General features: G+C 34.6%; 1 protein-coding gene across 1 annotated transcript; it reads right to left on the reverse strand.

Annotated features, from left to right (window-relative positions):
- Positions 1–2,719: 2,719 nt before the first annotated feature.
- On the reverse strand, positions 2,720–16,100 carry LOC106058406 (alpha-L-fucosidase-like). Its single transcript, XM_056027192.1, has 8 exons — positions 15,714–16,100; positions 11,878–11,984; positions 11,085–11,215; positions 8,665–8,798; positions 7,766–7,863; positions 6,852–6,984; positions 4,780–4,950; positions 2,720–3,963 (listed from the first exon to the last, which is right to left on the reverse strand). The coding sequence occupies exons 1-8, from the start codon at positions 16,061–16,063 to the stop codon at positions 3,708–3,710; spliced, it is 1,380 nt and encodes a 459-aa protein (XP_055883167.1). The 5' UTR covers positions 16,064–16,100; the 3' UTR covers positions 2,720–3,707.
- Between the last annotated feature and the right edge of the window lie 747 nt (positions 16,101–16,847).

Below are 16,847 nucleotides of genomic sequence, written 5' to 3' on the forward strand. Positions count from 1 at the left end.
CATCTGTTGCCTATAGTTCAACCATTACCTTAGCTATAAACAAACTGTCCTCATCTGTTGCCTATAGTTCAACCATTACCTTAGCTATAAACATACTGTCTTCATCTGTTTCCTGTAGTTCAACCATTACCTTAGCTATAAACATATTGTCCTCATCTGTTGCCTGTAGTTCAACCATTACCTTAGCTATAAACATACTGTCCTCATCTGTTGCCTATAGTTCAACCATTACCTTAGCTATAAACATACTGTCCTCATATGTTGCCTGTAGTTCAACTATTACCTTAGCTATAAACATACTGTCCTCATCTGTTGCCTATAGTTCAACCATTACCTTAGCTATAAACAAACTGTCCTCATCTGTTGCCTATAGTTCAACCATTACCTTAGCTATAAACATACTGTCTTCATCTGTTTCCTGTAGTTCAACCATTACCTTAGCTATAAACATATTGTCCTCATCTGTTGCCTGTAGTTCAACCATTACCTTAGCTATAAACATATTGTCCTCATCTGTTGCCTGTAGTTCAACTATTTTTCTTTAGCTATAAACATAATGTCCTCATCTGTTGCCTGTAGTTCAACTATTACCTTAGCTATAAACATACTGTCCTCATCTGTTCAACTTTTTCTTCAGCTCAGTATTTCCCAAACATTTTCCTTAACGGAACACTTCGCACATTTTTGAGTATTTAGCGGAACACTTTGCTTATATTTTTAGAGAGCTTAATTGTCGTGGTGGCCTACTAGTTAAATATTTCAGTAGTTTGTGGAACATGAACACTAGGGTACGGCGGAACACAGTTTGGGAAACACTGCCTTAGCCTAATAGTCAGTTCAATTTTCTTTGTCCGACCTTGACATTAAACAGGTATCTTGCATAAATTGGACATATTGAGTACATGTACTCTACATTGCAACCACACAATTCGCCTGATATTTTGTACTTTCAAAAAGTAAAACCACAAGCTTCTGGAAGTAAATATTTTTCAGAGACACTGGAGATGTATCGAGCAGTTTAGACCAATAGCTCATTGCCAAGTGATAGGTCTGTGCGATGTGGCAATGTGCTATAGGTCTAAACTGCCCACAGGTTGTGACGTTGCGGGTCAGTGTTCAGGCCTTTCTATGACGATTGGTCTCGGATGGATAGGCCACATCCTTCTCAAGCCTGCATCCAACGTTACAAGGTATATAAGCTCTTACCTGAAACCCACAAGGAAAGAGGAGGGGGGGGGCAGGCACCGCGAATAGGGAGCAGATAGGATATTTGATATTTTTCTTTTGGTGGAACATAGGCACAATTAAGGCCATGCTGTGCCAGATTTGGAAGCAGCTGTCAAGCAGATGGGCAAGACGTGAAGACAGTTGGAGAGACTTGCCCAGAACCGAGACGCCTAGAAGCTGGTTGGTGCCCTGCGCGAGACCAATCGTCAAGTTAGACCTGAACACAGACCTGTGACGTGGCAATCTGTGGTCAGTGGAGACCAATAGCTTGTTACCACATCACAGGTCTGTGTACAGGCCAAACTATGACGATTGGTCTCGGCCTATGCCCCAGACGAGACCACAAGCCGAGAGAAAAATCACAAAAACAATTCACTTTTTCACTAATAATTTATTTTTTTAGTAAAAAATAAATAAAATAATACTCTAGCAAGGAACCAGTATATGAACAAGTCCAAACGAGTGGTAAACATTTATAGTACACCAATGATGTAAATTGAAAACAAATATAATTAAGTAATACTACAGTTTCACTGAACAATAATAAAATTAGAACTTACAATTGAACAGCCAAAACAAATTTTTTTATAAAAAGCAAATATTTGATATTAGTAAATTCTTTACTTAGCCTGAAAGATAATAACATAAATTGTATATATCATGGCTGTATGGGGTTCGGACTAGGATGTAATATTTTCTAATAAATTAAAGTCATTACTTCCAAAAGAGAAGATCATTACGACCAAGTTGTAGCCTGAGTTAACCAAATTATGCATGTTAGTAAAGGATTTTAACTCTGCTAAGTTCTTAGTTTTCCTGGCTGATTCACACAATTGCTTCCATGCTCTAATGGCACTTGTAATAATTTGTTCCAGCATAAGGAATAAGATATTTGCCTTTATCTTTGTGTCTGAATATTTCTTTTTTAGGTTTTGCTTTTGTATTTGTAAGTTATGGTTTAGGGTTTTATCTTTTATTGCTACTTTTAGGGCCGGTCTTAGGCCACTGCAACCTATGCGGTCGAAGTGGGCCCCGCGCTTTCATAGGCCCCGCGCTAATTCTAGGTGTAATTATTAAATTGCAAAATATATATGAAAAATTCCTAAAAACTCAAAAAAATTTCATGAAAAAATAGACAAAAATTGTGATATGTGGGCGTCATTCATTGCGGAAAACGTCAATCCTATCGCGCGATAAAAGAAGAAAAGGCATTGTCAGCTTTCATGTAATAAAATTTAATTATCGGGCGAATTTTCACCTTAATCAAAAGCTACAATACTTTATTTAGATTTACTTTTATAGTAAATGGCATATAAATATGCCATAGGTTGCAAGGCTCGTAAAGTAAAGTTAATTTGATCGCAGTTTTGTACTAGTAAAGTCGAATTTATTTTTTCTAATCAAAAATCTTAATTTTCACTTATTTCCACCTAGACTAGGCCCCGCGCAATCAGTTTCGCATAGGGCCCTGCAATAGTTAGGACCGGCCCAGGCTACTTTTAAGTGCTCTGTTCATAAGTCTCTCCAAATTTAGTGATAAATGGATTCAGCTGATATGAAGAGAAAGACATTTTAATATTTTCCAGATTCTCTGTTTAGCTAATTAAGTAAGGCACATTGCACTCTACACAATACATAAAATGTGTATAAAAAAAAATCTACATACATAAAACATTGACAGTGTAGAAGCTATTTATGGCATCAAGGTGAAGGTCACAAAGTTGATTGACCAATGAAAAACTATTATCACAATAGTAAAATGTACAATAAAAAATGCAAAGCGATAAGTAAAAATGATTGTTGATAAAACCTTTTGGTGTAAATAAAAGAAGAGTGCCATGGTATAAAAAAAATATGTTTAGCATATTACATCAAGGGAATGTAATCACTAATTAAAAGGATCTAATTGTTTTAAAAAATTTATTGATTTTTAATTTCTTTGTAATACATGAGCATGCTTTTAAACATGTTCAATATTTTTAGGTCATATATATACAATATCTATATATTTAATATTATTTGGGGGACTCTACTGGATCAGTGGTGTAGATAAGGTGGGGGGAGAGGGGTCCCAATTCGAAAATCCCCTTTCCCCCCCGATGTCGAATGTCAAAATGCTGGGGCCTGTAAAGAGGTCAAGCCCCCACGAGCCCTCAAATTCCTAGCTATGCCACTGTACTTGGATACATTGCCTTCTAAGCTTTTTTTGGGCTTGGAGTAGCCTCCTGAATTTTAGAGGCACTTGCTAGTCCCTCAGTGAGATCCCTACTAAAAGGAAGCTACACATTCTTGGTTAAATACACAAACAAAAAGCCATAGAAATAAAGCGATAAAAAAACTGGAATGTTTGAGCAAAAACAGTATAAAATATTTTGAATATCAAGAAACATTGCTGATCTATTTATGGCCATCAGTTTATCATAGCCACCTAAATATTTCTTAAAAGTAAAGACAAAAAAGGATTGGATTGAAAACTCCTGCTAGTTGGCGACTGCAGTGATTTTAAAAACCCAGATCCAATCACAAGGCATTTTATTGATGGGGATGGCAGGGACTATAATGTCCACACCTGAAGGCTGCCTGGTACTATAGCTGAAATAACCCGGGTAACCAAGTAAGGAGATGGTGCTTGCCGCGGTAGTCTTTGGCCCAGCCAAAGAAAGAGTGTTGCTTTCAGGCCAATAAAAGACAAAGGCGTAGACGTCAGTTCTACCCGCATCTGTCTTCTTTGTATACCTGAAAGGAACAAAAATTGCTCATTTTATTTTTACATAAACAAAAAAATCTTGATAAATAATTAGCATAAATAAGCTCTTGTCAATAAAAGGTACAATGCGAAACTCAGCTTGACAGCTATAACACTATTCATCTAGCGAATGAGTTCCATAAACAAGCAAAATAAAAAATTTCTAATTCATCCATCCAGTGGCGCTGCAGTGCATGGAGGCTTCTGACCTGCTTCAAGACATCCCTCCATTCAGATCTCTCCTGAGCCTTTGGTCTCCATGCCTGAATCCCAAGCTGTTGTAGATCTACCTCCACATCATCTTTGCTTGTGGGAAGCATGGTCAAGAGGCCAATGCGCTTGAACTTGGCTTGGTTCAGCTACCTAGAAGGGGGCTCGAGGTTCGACACCCGACGAGGGCAGAGTTGCGTTTACTGAGCGTCTAAAGGCAAAACGGAAAACTAACTCCTAGATACCCCCTCCCCCCCACTGGTCCACAAATGAGATTGGACCAAAAGCGCTCTGAGCATGCTATAAGCATGAAAGTAGCGCTATATAAAAGCTATAATAATTAATCAGTCCATCACATTCAGGGTCTGCCTTTGGGTTGCGTGCCTTTTGGTTTTTGCCTGTATACAATTTTTGCTCCGCTGTTCTCTGACATTCTTTCAAAGTGACCTGCCCAATGTAGTCTGTTCTTTTTTATTTCTGTCACTATTGGTGGGTGTCATTCAATTGACATAGCTAAAACATTTCCAAACTAAAAACAATTTCAAGCGAAGCGTCACTTCACTTTCATCTAAATAAGAGAATTAAAAAAATCTTACCAAACATGTGAAGTAAGAGTATCATTCTGATAAGTCCATGGCCTAGAGCCATATATTCCTTCGCCATTGACCTTCATCCATGAGCCCAACTGTCGCAGTCGCTCTTCATAAATGGGGTCAATATGACCATGCTTGGGTGGCCCAACATTCATTAGCATATTTCCTCCACAGCTGACAAAAAAAAATTTAGATTTTTGTTTTCAAACATTGGCATCCAACAATATAGGAGTGAAATCTAGTTGTTGTTGTTTTTAATTTATAACACCAAACAAGAAAGAAAGAAATACCAAACAAGAAAGAAAGAAATACCAAACAAGAAAGAAAGAAATACCAAACAAGAAAGAAAGAAATACCAAACAAGAAAGAAAGAAATACTAAACAAGAAAGAAATACAAAACAAGAAAGAAAGAAAAACAAGAAAGAAAGAAATACAAAACAGGAAAGAAAAAAATACAAAACAGGAAAGAAAGAAATACAAAACAAGAAAGAAAGAAATACAAAACAAGAAAGAAAGAAATAAGAAAACAGGAAAGAAAGAAATACAAAACAGGAAAGAAAGAAATACAAAACAGGAAAGAAAGACAAAACAAGAAAGAAAGAAATACACAACAAGAAAGAAAGAAATACCAAACAAGAAAGAAATACAAAACAAGAAAGAAAGAAATACAAAACAAGAAAGAAAGAAATACACAACAAGAAAGAAATAAATACAAAACAAGAAAGAACGAAATACAAAACAAGAAAGAAAGAAATACAAAACAAGAAAGAAAGAAATACAAAACAAGAAAGAAAGTAATACAAAACAAGAAAGAAATACAAAACAAGAAAGAAAGAAATACACAACAGGAAAGAAAGAAATACAAAACAAGAAAGAAAGAAATACAAAACAAGAAAGAAAGAAATACAAAACAAGAAAGAAAGTAATACAAAACAAGAAAGAAATACAAAACAAGAAAGAAAGAAATACAAAACAAGAAAGAAAGAAATACAAAACAAGAAAGAAAGAAATACAAAACAAGAAAGAAAGAAATACAAAAAAAGAAAGAAAGAAATACACAACAGGAAAGAAAGAAATACAAAACAAGAAAGAAAGAAATACACAACAGGAAAGAAAGAAATACAAAACAAGAAAGAAAGTAATACAAAACAAGAAAGAAATACAAAACAAGAAAGAAAGAAATACAAAACAAGAAAGAAAGTAATACAAAACAAGAAAGAAATACAAAACAAGAAAGAAAGAAATACAAAACAAGAAAGAAAGTAATACAAAACAAGAAAGAAAGAAATACCAAACAAGAAAGAAAGAAATACAAAAGAAGAAAGAAACAATTACAAAAGAAGAAAGAAACAAATACAAAAGAAGAAAGAAAGAAATACAAAAGAAGAAAGAAAGAAATACAAAACAGTAAAGAAATACAAAACAGGAAAGAAAACCTCAGAAATAACAAAATTAGTTTTTTGTTTGTAGCAATAAGATAGTGAAAATGAATATGTGATTAAATAAAAAATATAATCAATATTCAATGATTTTAAAAAATATAAACAATTTAATGTACTTTAACACATTCCCATAGGTGCAACACATTTCCAAAAGTGTAACACACTACCAAAGGCGTAGCACACTCCCATAGGTGTAGCACACTCCCATAGGTAACAGTGTTTAAACAAATGCATGCAAACATTATAATATATCAAAAAAAGATGACAGGAGAGGCAACAAAGGCAAGGGACTGGAACCTAAACCAATACGCTTTGGTCAGTAAGAACTGGCTACCCACAGAGGAGAAATACATTTATGAATTCTAACCTCTTGGGTATGAACCAAAACATTTTAAATCCTTTAGGAGTCAACCTTGAGAAATAATCAGTGACCCTTGGCACAGTGCTAAACCCTAGCACAACCTGTGACACCATTGATCACAAACTGTATCAGTTACTGCTGTTCCTTAAGACAACAGCTGAGTGGGGACATCATACTAACCATAGCTAATGCCCATACTATCATTTCTACGAGACGAACCATAGTCACTATGTATTTAAAGTAAATAATGTTAGTTTCATTATTACTATACCTGACAGTAATGATGAATGTTTGGAGTAACTCTTCTATGGTGAGGTAGTCCTCTAGACGAGCATTTCGCCGGTAACCCCATGAGTGTTTGTCGATTGTCATTGCATTGACCCACTTATGTTTCTGCAGTACACCTTAGAAACACCGAAATGAAAATCGTTCATCAAGCAGAGAAGAATACATTATGAATGTCTATTACAAAGATGTTTGATGGAAATGTGTTGAAAAATCAGGACCCCAATCAGGGAACCATTTATATTGCAAAAAATTACTTCTTATTTCAATCATGGAAAAAAAAAAGTTAATTTAAAAAATGCTTTAAAGTGCTACCTACTTAAAATAAAAAATTGTATTAACATGGACTTAAATGATTCAACATATGATATGCCCTACGTCTCAAGACCCACTTTAAGCAATCCACTGTCACATATGTCTCTTATCCATGGAAGCGTGGTTGAGAGGCCAAGTGCGCGAGAACTTGGCTTGGCTTGGCTACCTAGAAGGGGGCTCGAGGTTCGACACCCGACTCGGGCAGAGTTGTGTTTACTGAGCGCCTAAAGGCAGCACGGAAAACCAACTCCTAGATACTCCCTCCCCCCCCCCCCCCCACTGGTCCACAAATGAGATTGGATCAAAAGCGCTCTGAGCATGCTATAAGCATGAAAGTAGCGCTATATAAAAAGCTATAATAATAATGGATAGTAAATATATATAATAAAGATACAGGTACATTCAATATACTAACTGTTTAAAAATGTCAATAACAGTTGTGGTCAAAATTAAATCTTACTACACTATTTTTCAGTACCGATACAGTCATATATAAACTCATGTATAATTCTAATCAGAAGAAAAAAAAAAAGAAAAGAAAAATTCAAACTGTCCTATTACTTTAAAAAGGAATTGATAACTTACCTGGGTTAAACCTATCTCCACATGTGTACACATCGCCATGGTGACAAGAAATATTTTTTCCCCACCTATCATTGACTACTACAGTGTCTTTCACTGGGCTGGAAAATATAAAATACTCTTAAAGCAGAACATCCCACAAAACAATTCACTGATAAAATAAATACTTTAAAAAAATTATGTTTCAAAATATTTCATTTTACCTAATAATGCTAGAAAAAACAAAAAATACTATTCTCTTCAAATCGGAAGTTTAAGGATAAGTGCAGTATTTCATACAAACAGGTTTTGACCTGCATATTTTGCAGTAACTGATGCAGACAAAGCCACTGTCAGTCAAGAGTATACTAATTATTTTTTCCCCATCTTTGAATGTCTTTGGCCTGGGCTATTATTTTTAGGTATCAAATGTGTCCTGTTACTTTTGTGACAGTTCTCCAGCTGTCTCTTTCAGAAGCTACTTGCTGCCAACTGTTTTTCACTTCGCCAGTGAAGGCAAACTAATGTCTAAATTGATAATTATAGCTTCAACAGAGGAGGGCACCACTTTTACACACCGTCCTGCTTTCAGCTGGCTACAAAATATTGACTTTGGCTAGCTAAAAAATTTCCTCTCCCATTCAGGCTAGATGCATACCCACGCAGCTGTTAAATAGTCAATAGTCCATTTTCACGGTCCACACCTGCATCCATCAGAACATGGTTATATGTAAGGGTCAGAGTATATCTGACAGTTAGTATGTCACAATCAAACCATAACTCTTAAAGAAAAAATTAGTAACAGCCATACATTCTTTCTTAACTTTTAAACATTTGTAAATTCTTTTTAAAAATAGTTTTATAAACTCCATATTTTCCAACTGAGCAACACTTTCAGAGCTGTAAACACACTGTTCACCAACCTATCTGTGTAAAGCCAAGCCAAGAAATCTGTTGCCTTCCAGTATGTATCTGGTGCCTCCCAATCACCATCAGACCAAACTATGTCCGGCTTGTATGTGCTGACAATTTCATAAAGCTCTGGCAGGGTCTTTTGCTGGAAAGAAAATATACACACAAGGGAATACATGTGTCTTTTTTTCATTCTAAAAGAAGAATGTTATTTCTTCATTTACCTCAGTAGAATTTGAAAAAAACAAAAAAAATAGTGGGATGTATATTGAGTGGTATAAACTTGACTTGGCTATCTAATTGAGGGGTGGGGTTCAAGTTTTAGACCTGGTGAAAACTATGAACGATTAATCAACCTTCATTGTTCCTAGTTTTCACAAAGGTCAAAAAAGCTTGCCGCCCAATGCGCGGACCAGTGAGGGAGGATCTATTAGTCTTAGTACGAAAAAAGGGGAATTTTTAATTAAAAGTTTGTTTCATGCTGAGTTGTGGTTGCTGAGCAGCTAATGGCAAGATAGAATCATTCTCCTAAATAGAGAATATTACTACATAAAAGCAATGATAAAAAGTAGTAATTTAGTGATTCTTAGTCTTTTGTTTCTATAAACCAAATATTTCAAACGTGGCCTTGACAATCCAAGGTTAGACAGACAGACAAATGAATCTAACATAATAGTCCATAAACAGAGATAACTGTTACATCAATTACTAAAACATGGTAAATCAAAGTAATAGTGTTCTCATATCCTCCTTGCTTATCACATTTTAAAATGTAAAAAAAAATAATAATAATACTGAAAATAATTTTTTTTAAATATTTCAAACTAGCCGGACATTACCCGCAGCCCTCTGATAATAGTTTGTGTATTACTAATCTAGTGGATTGGATTTAGATCTATGTCAAACTTAGCTAATGTTCCTTTCAGGTTTTTCTCTTTCGCCACGAAAATAAAAGTAGTTTTGCGAAAATGGGTTTTCCAGATGTTAAGCCCAAAAACTCAAACTCATATCTATTAAAAAACGAAAGTAGCGGGAGATGAATTTAAACGGGTTTACCTGATTTGTTAAATAAATGGGATTATAACGTACATTAGGACTTCAAAATTCGCAGATATATATATTGAAAAAATTTATGTAAAAATGCTTTTGAAACACACATTTGAAGGTTTATTTTATCAATAGACTATATTTTGTATTTTGATGTGTTAAAGTAAAAAACTATCTGTGGAAAGTGTAATTTTTAAAATTAAATCTAGATCTAGATCCTTTTGATCTTCTCTCACGTAAACATGGCCTAGATCAGTGATGCCCAAAATGCGGCCCGCGGGCCAGATCCGGCCCTCGAGGTGGTTCCATCCGGCCCGCCGAAACGTTAGCACAAAGTCTGGAGGACCACCCTCGAAATAAAAAAGGATGAAAAATGTATCTTTATCTACGTTATGGCCCCCTCTCTAATGGCTAGGTAGGCCTACCATGAATTGTAACATTTGTGTGTTTATGAGTTGGGACTCCGAATGAACAATCTACCAGGAAAGGTGAACGGATATTTGCTTGTTTGTGGAACATGATAGTAGGCCAATATATTGGTCTCATTAGGGCAGTGTGGCTGTTTAAAAAAATACAACAACATATAAACGGCATTATGAAACAAATATGGCGATTTGAGCCACGAATGAAGGATTGTTAAACTACGGGTACTAGATCAACGGGCTTCTATTACTAATCAGATATTTTCTGGTTAATTTCATTTCGTATCTTTTCGTGGCCCGGGACACAAGGGTTGGAAATGAAAATGGCCCGCATGACGATTGAGGTTGGGCATCGCTGGCCTAGATCCATGGAATAGTAATACTTTCATAGAGTTAAGCAACTTTTTTTTGAGGGTCTTTAGTTTGTTTTAGGGCTACTATACATACGTCACAGTTCCAGTTAGTACAGAAGAAACATTTATGCCAAGTTTTATCAAGATTGGTCAAACGGTTTGATACGCCTTACTTTCTGCTTTATATTATAGATGTTCTTTCAGATTTGAAGATAATTGCTTCCTAGCCTAAACATTCTGTATGGCAGCCAGCAGGGTTTGAACCAAGGATCGAGGAACGACAGAGTGCATACCACGTATGGCCTGTAGCCATAGTTTAATTTTACTGAGGTTAGTTAAGTTCCCTTTTCAGACCTTGTGGTCTATATGGCAGAGGATGTAAAGGTCATCTGTTTCTGTGGCCCATGATTAATGAGGGTGTCATGTGGCCAGCACAATGACCAACCGCCTTTACTTTCCCCTAACTCATGTCAGGTACCCATTAGAGCTGGGTGAAATCAGAGGTTACTAGGTGAAAATTTTTAGGATCTAGGATTCAGATTGTAAAGCTAAGTATACATATGGTGAATGTTAATACACTAAATGAAGTGAGAAACTTAAAAGACCAACGTTGACAAAGTCCTGTGTTTTGAAACCTGTCGCTTTGTCTGCCAGATACAGGGGATGAAACCACTCAAACAGGGAATGGTAGAGGCCAAAGTGAAGATCTGATGTTTGTCTAGTCGCATTCATCAGTTCACCTAGAGTTAAATAAGTATCATTCATTAGTTTAGTTTATCAATAAAAATATATATATTATTCTAGCCGGATATAACCCAAGGCCTGGGGGCTTTAGTTTGGGTAATAAAAATCTAGTGGCTTGATATTAGATCTATTTTAAGAATGGAGAATGTTCCCTTCACATTTTTTTTATTTTGTCCCAAAATTAAAAATAGTGTGAAAATGGGTTTACCCATCAGAAGATATATTCATATCTAATATAAAATACTAAGAAAACAGGTTTACCCGATTTGTTAAAAGTTCAGCTCTTTAATAGAGATACTATACAATAAGGTATTAGTGTCTATTTTTAGGGCCCTCATGTTGTGGGAGCGACATGAGACATACATTACGGTCTCCGCTATGAGCTAACGAACATTTAAGCCTAGTTTTATCAATATTAAACAAACAATTTTGATTTCTATTCTGGACATATATATGTCTTACTTTCTGTTTTATATTATAGATAATAATATTATTATATAATAATATATTATCTGTAAATCATTTCAATGGGTACAGATAATTTGCTCACAAATTTACTAAAGGATAACAGGATAGAGGATCGATCAAGATTTTAATATGGTGGGTGAGCACAAAAAAGATTTAGCCATATGACCATGGTCTAAAGAAAACACGTTACCAACAATATCTCTATTTGGTCCAACAGCAAGAGAGTTCCAGTTGAATGAATACTTCGATGGCCAGTTGGTGAAACCTTCATGATGCTTGCTCACAAACACCAAATATCTAAAGACAATGACAAAAAAATTTTTGTCAGCTTTAATTAATAAAATAAAATATCAACATAGCTTCTTATTTGTCTTCAGAGACAATTGATACACCCTAATGAATTACTGGTGCAAGTTTCTTCTCCTGAATTATGGAAGAATCTGCTATATTTTGTGCATTCAATTGGGCTTCAAGCTCATAGTTATAGAAGCTTTCTTCTACTTCTTCCCAGGTCTGTGGCTCTCTATAAAGAAAATTCAAGCACACACACTCTAGTCTATGTGCCTCCATGCCATCTGAATTTGTATTTAAGAATAAACCAAGACAAAAAATAAATAAATAAAACGAGTTAACTTTGATAAATCTAGATTGTGTTAGGGAATGTATTTTAATTAAACAAAACATACATTTCACTAGACAGAATTTAGATTATTTCTATATATATTGTTGTTGGTTTTTTTGCAGGGATGGGGTTGTTCCCACTTTTTAAAACTACTGCTAATAGTCTTCATTCCTATTCACCAACCACTAGCCAGATCCACTCCTGTTAAACCTAAATCTACTAAAATTAATACAACAGCCTCACTAAACAAACCTACTAAAGAAGTAACACCAAAATACCTTAAAACCTTAATAATAAATTTGGCTACATCCTGAAATTTATAATGCAGAAATTTTCAATAGTAATTATGAAATTTTTAGAAAAGATAGGGCTGATAATCATGGAGGAGTTCTTTTAGCAATAAAAAACACTCTTATAGCAGAAGAAATTACCTTACCTAACTCAAAAAATATAGAATCAACATTTTGTAAAATTAATACCACCTCAACATCCCTAATAATAAGCATTTACAGACCACCAAATTCTAGTTTAGAATACATGCAGGAACTATGTAATCAGATTACGACACTTAAAGAGACAAATAAAAATGCAGTTTTTTGGATTATGGGTGATTTCAACCTACCTGATATAAATTGGAAAACACTAACCATAGATAAACACCAAAACCTTAAGGACATAAAAGAGCTTTTCATAGAAACTTTACACAACCTAAGTTTAGATCAAATCATTAAAAAGCCAACTAGATTAAACAACACATTAGATCTCTTCTTAACCAACAGACCTGGATTAGTAGTTGATTATGATATTATCCCTGGTCTATCAGACCATGAGATCATAAAAATACACAGTCAGATAAAAGCAGTAGCCAATATAAAACCCAAAAGAAAAATCTTACTCTGGAATAAATGTAACCTAACACAACTACACCAAGCTGCATTAAACTTTCAACAAACATTCTTATTAGAAAAAGACATTAACCATCCAGTTGATGACCTCTGGAATTTCATTAAAAACCATCTTAAAAGCATTATAGAAAATCAAATACCAACTAAATACACATCAAACAAAATAAATAAATGCTGGTTTAATAATAGACTAAAGAAGCTTTGTAAACAGAAGGAAAACCTATATAGAAAATTTAAATAAACTAATGCAGAAAGAGTTTACAAAAAGTATATAAAAATTAAACACTTAACCCAAAAAGTAAGCAGACAGCTGCAGAGTGAATACATAAACAATGTAATATCTAAAGACAACAACAAAAACCTATGGTCATACATTAAGTCTAAGAAAATGGAAACAACAGGCGTAGCGCCATTAAAAGATGAACATAACATAATACATAATGATAATGAAACTAAAGCAAACATTCTAAACAAATACTTTGCATCAGCATTCTCAGCCCCAGGAGACAAAGACATATTACTGAATTTGAACCAAGTAGACAACATAGAAGATATAGTAGTACAAGAAAATGGAATTCAAAAACTATTAGCCAACACCAAACCAAATAAAGCTTCTGGACCTGATGGTATTCCAGCTAGATTACTCAAAGAACTAAGTAATGAGCTAGCCCCAGTGTTCAAAATACTCTTTCAGGCTTCACTTAACCAGGGCAGAGTACCAAAGGACTGGAAAGAAGCTAATGTCACCCCCCTATTTAAAAAAGGAGAAAAATCTGACCCAGGAAACTACAGACCAGTATCACTTACCAGCATCACATGTAAAATCCTAGAACACATAATATGTAGCAACATCATAAACCACTTAGACAAACAGAATGTCCTCACACCATACCAACATGGCTTTAGGAAATATAGATCATGTGAAACACAACTAATAGGACTAATTGATGATTTTTCAAAAGGTTTAGATAATAGTGAACAAATAGATGCTATCTTACTAGATTTTTCTAAGGCTTTTGACAAAGTTCACCACCATAGTTTGCTTAAAAAATTAAAATATTTCGGCATTAATGGTCCACTGCATCAGTGGATTAAAGACTTTCTGATAGGGAGAGAACAAACTGTAATAATAAATGGCTCTAAATCAACACCGATAACAGTAAACTCAGGTGTACCTCAAGGAACAGTCTTGGGTCCACTACTATTTTTAATTTACATAAATGATTTACCAAATTGCATTACTTCAGGAACAAAAGTTAGATTATTTGCAGACGATTGCATAATATATAGAACAATAAAAACAACACAAGACACAGATATTTTACAAAGAGAATAAGATGAATTACAGAAATGGGAATCAAATTGGAGCATGTCTTTCCACCCAGAAAAATGTCAGTTGTTAAGAGTAACAAAAAAACTAAAACAAATTAATTCCACTTATCTTATTCATGGCAAACCAGTAACACAGACTAAAAACGCAAAATACCTAGGTGTTATAATAAATGAAAAACTGTCATGGAATCCACATATTGATGAAACTACAAAAAAATCAAACAAAGCATTAGGATTTATTAAAAGAAATTTCTATAAATCAAATAAGAACATAAAACTAAAATGTTATTTAACCTTGGTTAGGCCAATAATAGAATATGCATCCTCTGTTTGGGACCCCTCAACTCAAGAAAACATTAAGAAACTAGAACAGACACAAAATAGAGCAGTGCGATTCATAACAAACGAATATTCACATTTGACTAGAGTAACACCTTTAGTAAAATCACTAAATTTAGAAAGCCTTCAGGACAGAAGGCTCAAAAGTAAAGTAGCAATCATACATAAAACACTGAACCATAATCTTCAAATACAAAAACAAAATTTAATAAAATACTCTGAAAGACACAAAGATAAAGGCACATTCCTCATCCCATATGCTAGGACAAATTTGTACAAATACTCCTTCTTCCCTAAAGCTATTAGAGCATGGAATGGGTTGCCTGAGCTAGCCAGGAAAACCAGTGACTTGGCAGAATTTAAGTCATTGGTTAATATGCATGACTAAATGCATGACGCGTAGGACGTAATCATCTTCTTTTTTGAAGTAACGTCTGTATTATATAAGAAGAAGATATATACATATATATGTTTATTCATTATATATTGCTATTAGTATTTACAGTCAATATATTATTCAAGTTTGTGAGTCGGCTTTACAGCTACATGCTTAAATTCTCTCTCACGACTCTCTCTCTTCGTATCAGAGTATAAGTAATTAGATGTCGGTATTTAAGAATCAACTAGAGTTATTCCCCCAATAAAAATCCTTTTAGTCTTGATCAAGCACCTAATATCTATGCAACATAAAAATCTAGCCATCGATAAATATGACTCCTAAATCATTACTAGGTCTAGAATAATCTAGATTCTAGATCTAGATCTAAATCATGCGGAAATTAGTCCATAACCATAAATTTTGTAATTAAAATAATTTTTAAAATTTACTTGGCTCCAGAGCTTTCAAACATTTCCACCCATTCTGCTGCATTGAAGAATTCTGCAGTAAAATCTTTTGCGAAGTCCCCATATGTAAAGTCTGGTGGGTAATTTTCTGCCATAAATGCCAACACTGCTGGAGTAGGCAGGCCTTTCCAGTTCCACCAAAACCACTCCGATGAGAAACTAGGAACTGAGAATACGCCCCAGTGAATGAATATACCAAGCTTCGCATCGTCATACCAAGATGGAATAGGCCTAGTGTCTAAGGAATCCCAGTTGGGTTCATAACAGTAAACTCCAGCGAATGAGATTAATATCAAAAGTGAAACGAAACCAAGTGTTACTCTCGCCACCATTTTAGCTTTCTTTTGCTTTGAATGGTGATAGTCATGTGACAATTGTCAATATTTATATCATGGTAAGCGTCATGTGACTTGGTCGATAAAAATAACCCAGATAAACAGTTGACAAATCGAAAGGGTAGCAATCTAAAAAAAAAAATAAAGTATTTCTGCTAACAAGTCAAAAAACGCCAGGATTTCGATTTGTCTGTAAGGAATGCAATTTAAGCCAATGTGGATTAGATTTATAACAAAAGAATATTCCAATTTATTTAGAGTAACATCATTAGTAAAATTACTAAACTCTAGAGACACTTCCGGACAGAAGATTAGCTACAAATTAAAGTAGCTTTAATATTACTTTAATTTAATACATAAAACACTAAGCCATTCATAATTGATAAATAGAAAAACAAAACCAAATGAAATACTCAGAATGACACAAAGATGACATCGAATTTCTTATTCCATACGCTAGAACAAATTCACAACAAGTGCTCGTTCTTCCTTAAGTATCATCTTAGAGAATGGAATGGGTTAATTGTCTGCAGCCAGGAAAAACAACGCCCTGGCTCTATAGTTTAAATTCATTGACTAACATTGCATGAATAAATTGACACATGAAATGCGTAGGACGTAATTATCTTTTTTTTTTTTTAAGTAACGCCTGTATAATAAGGCTTGTCGTCGAGTCAAAAAATGAATGAGAAATGCAGTATTTCCCGTAGCTACATGCAGCCCCAGCCGTGCTCTGCATATTTTGCCACATCAAGGGCAAGCATAGCCATATATAAGATCT

The sequence above is a fragment of the Biomphalaria glabrata genome, chromosome 4 (genome assembly GCF_947242115.1).
Source record: "Biomphalaria glabrata chromosome 4, xgBioGlab47.1, whole genome shotgun sequence".
Classification (NCBI taxonomy): Eukaryota; Metazoa; Mollusca; class Gastropoda; family Planorbidae; genus Biomphalaria; species Biomphalaria glabrata.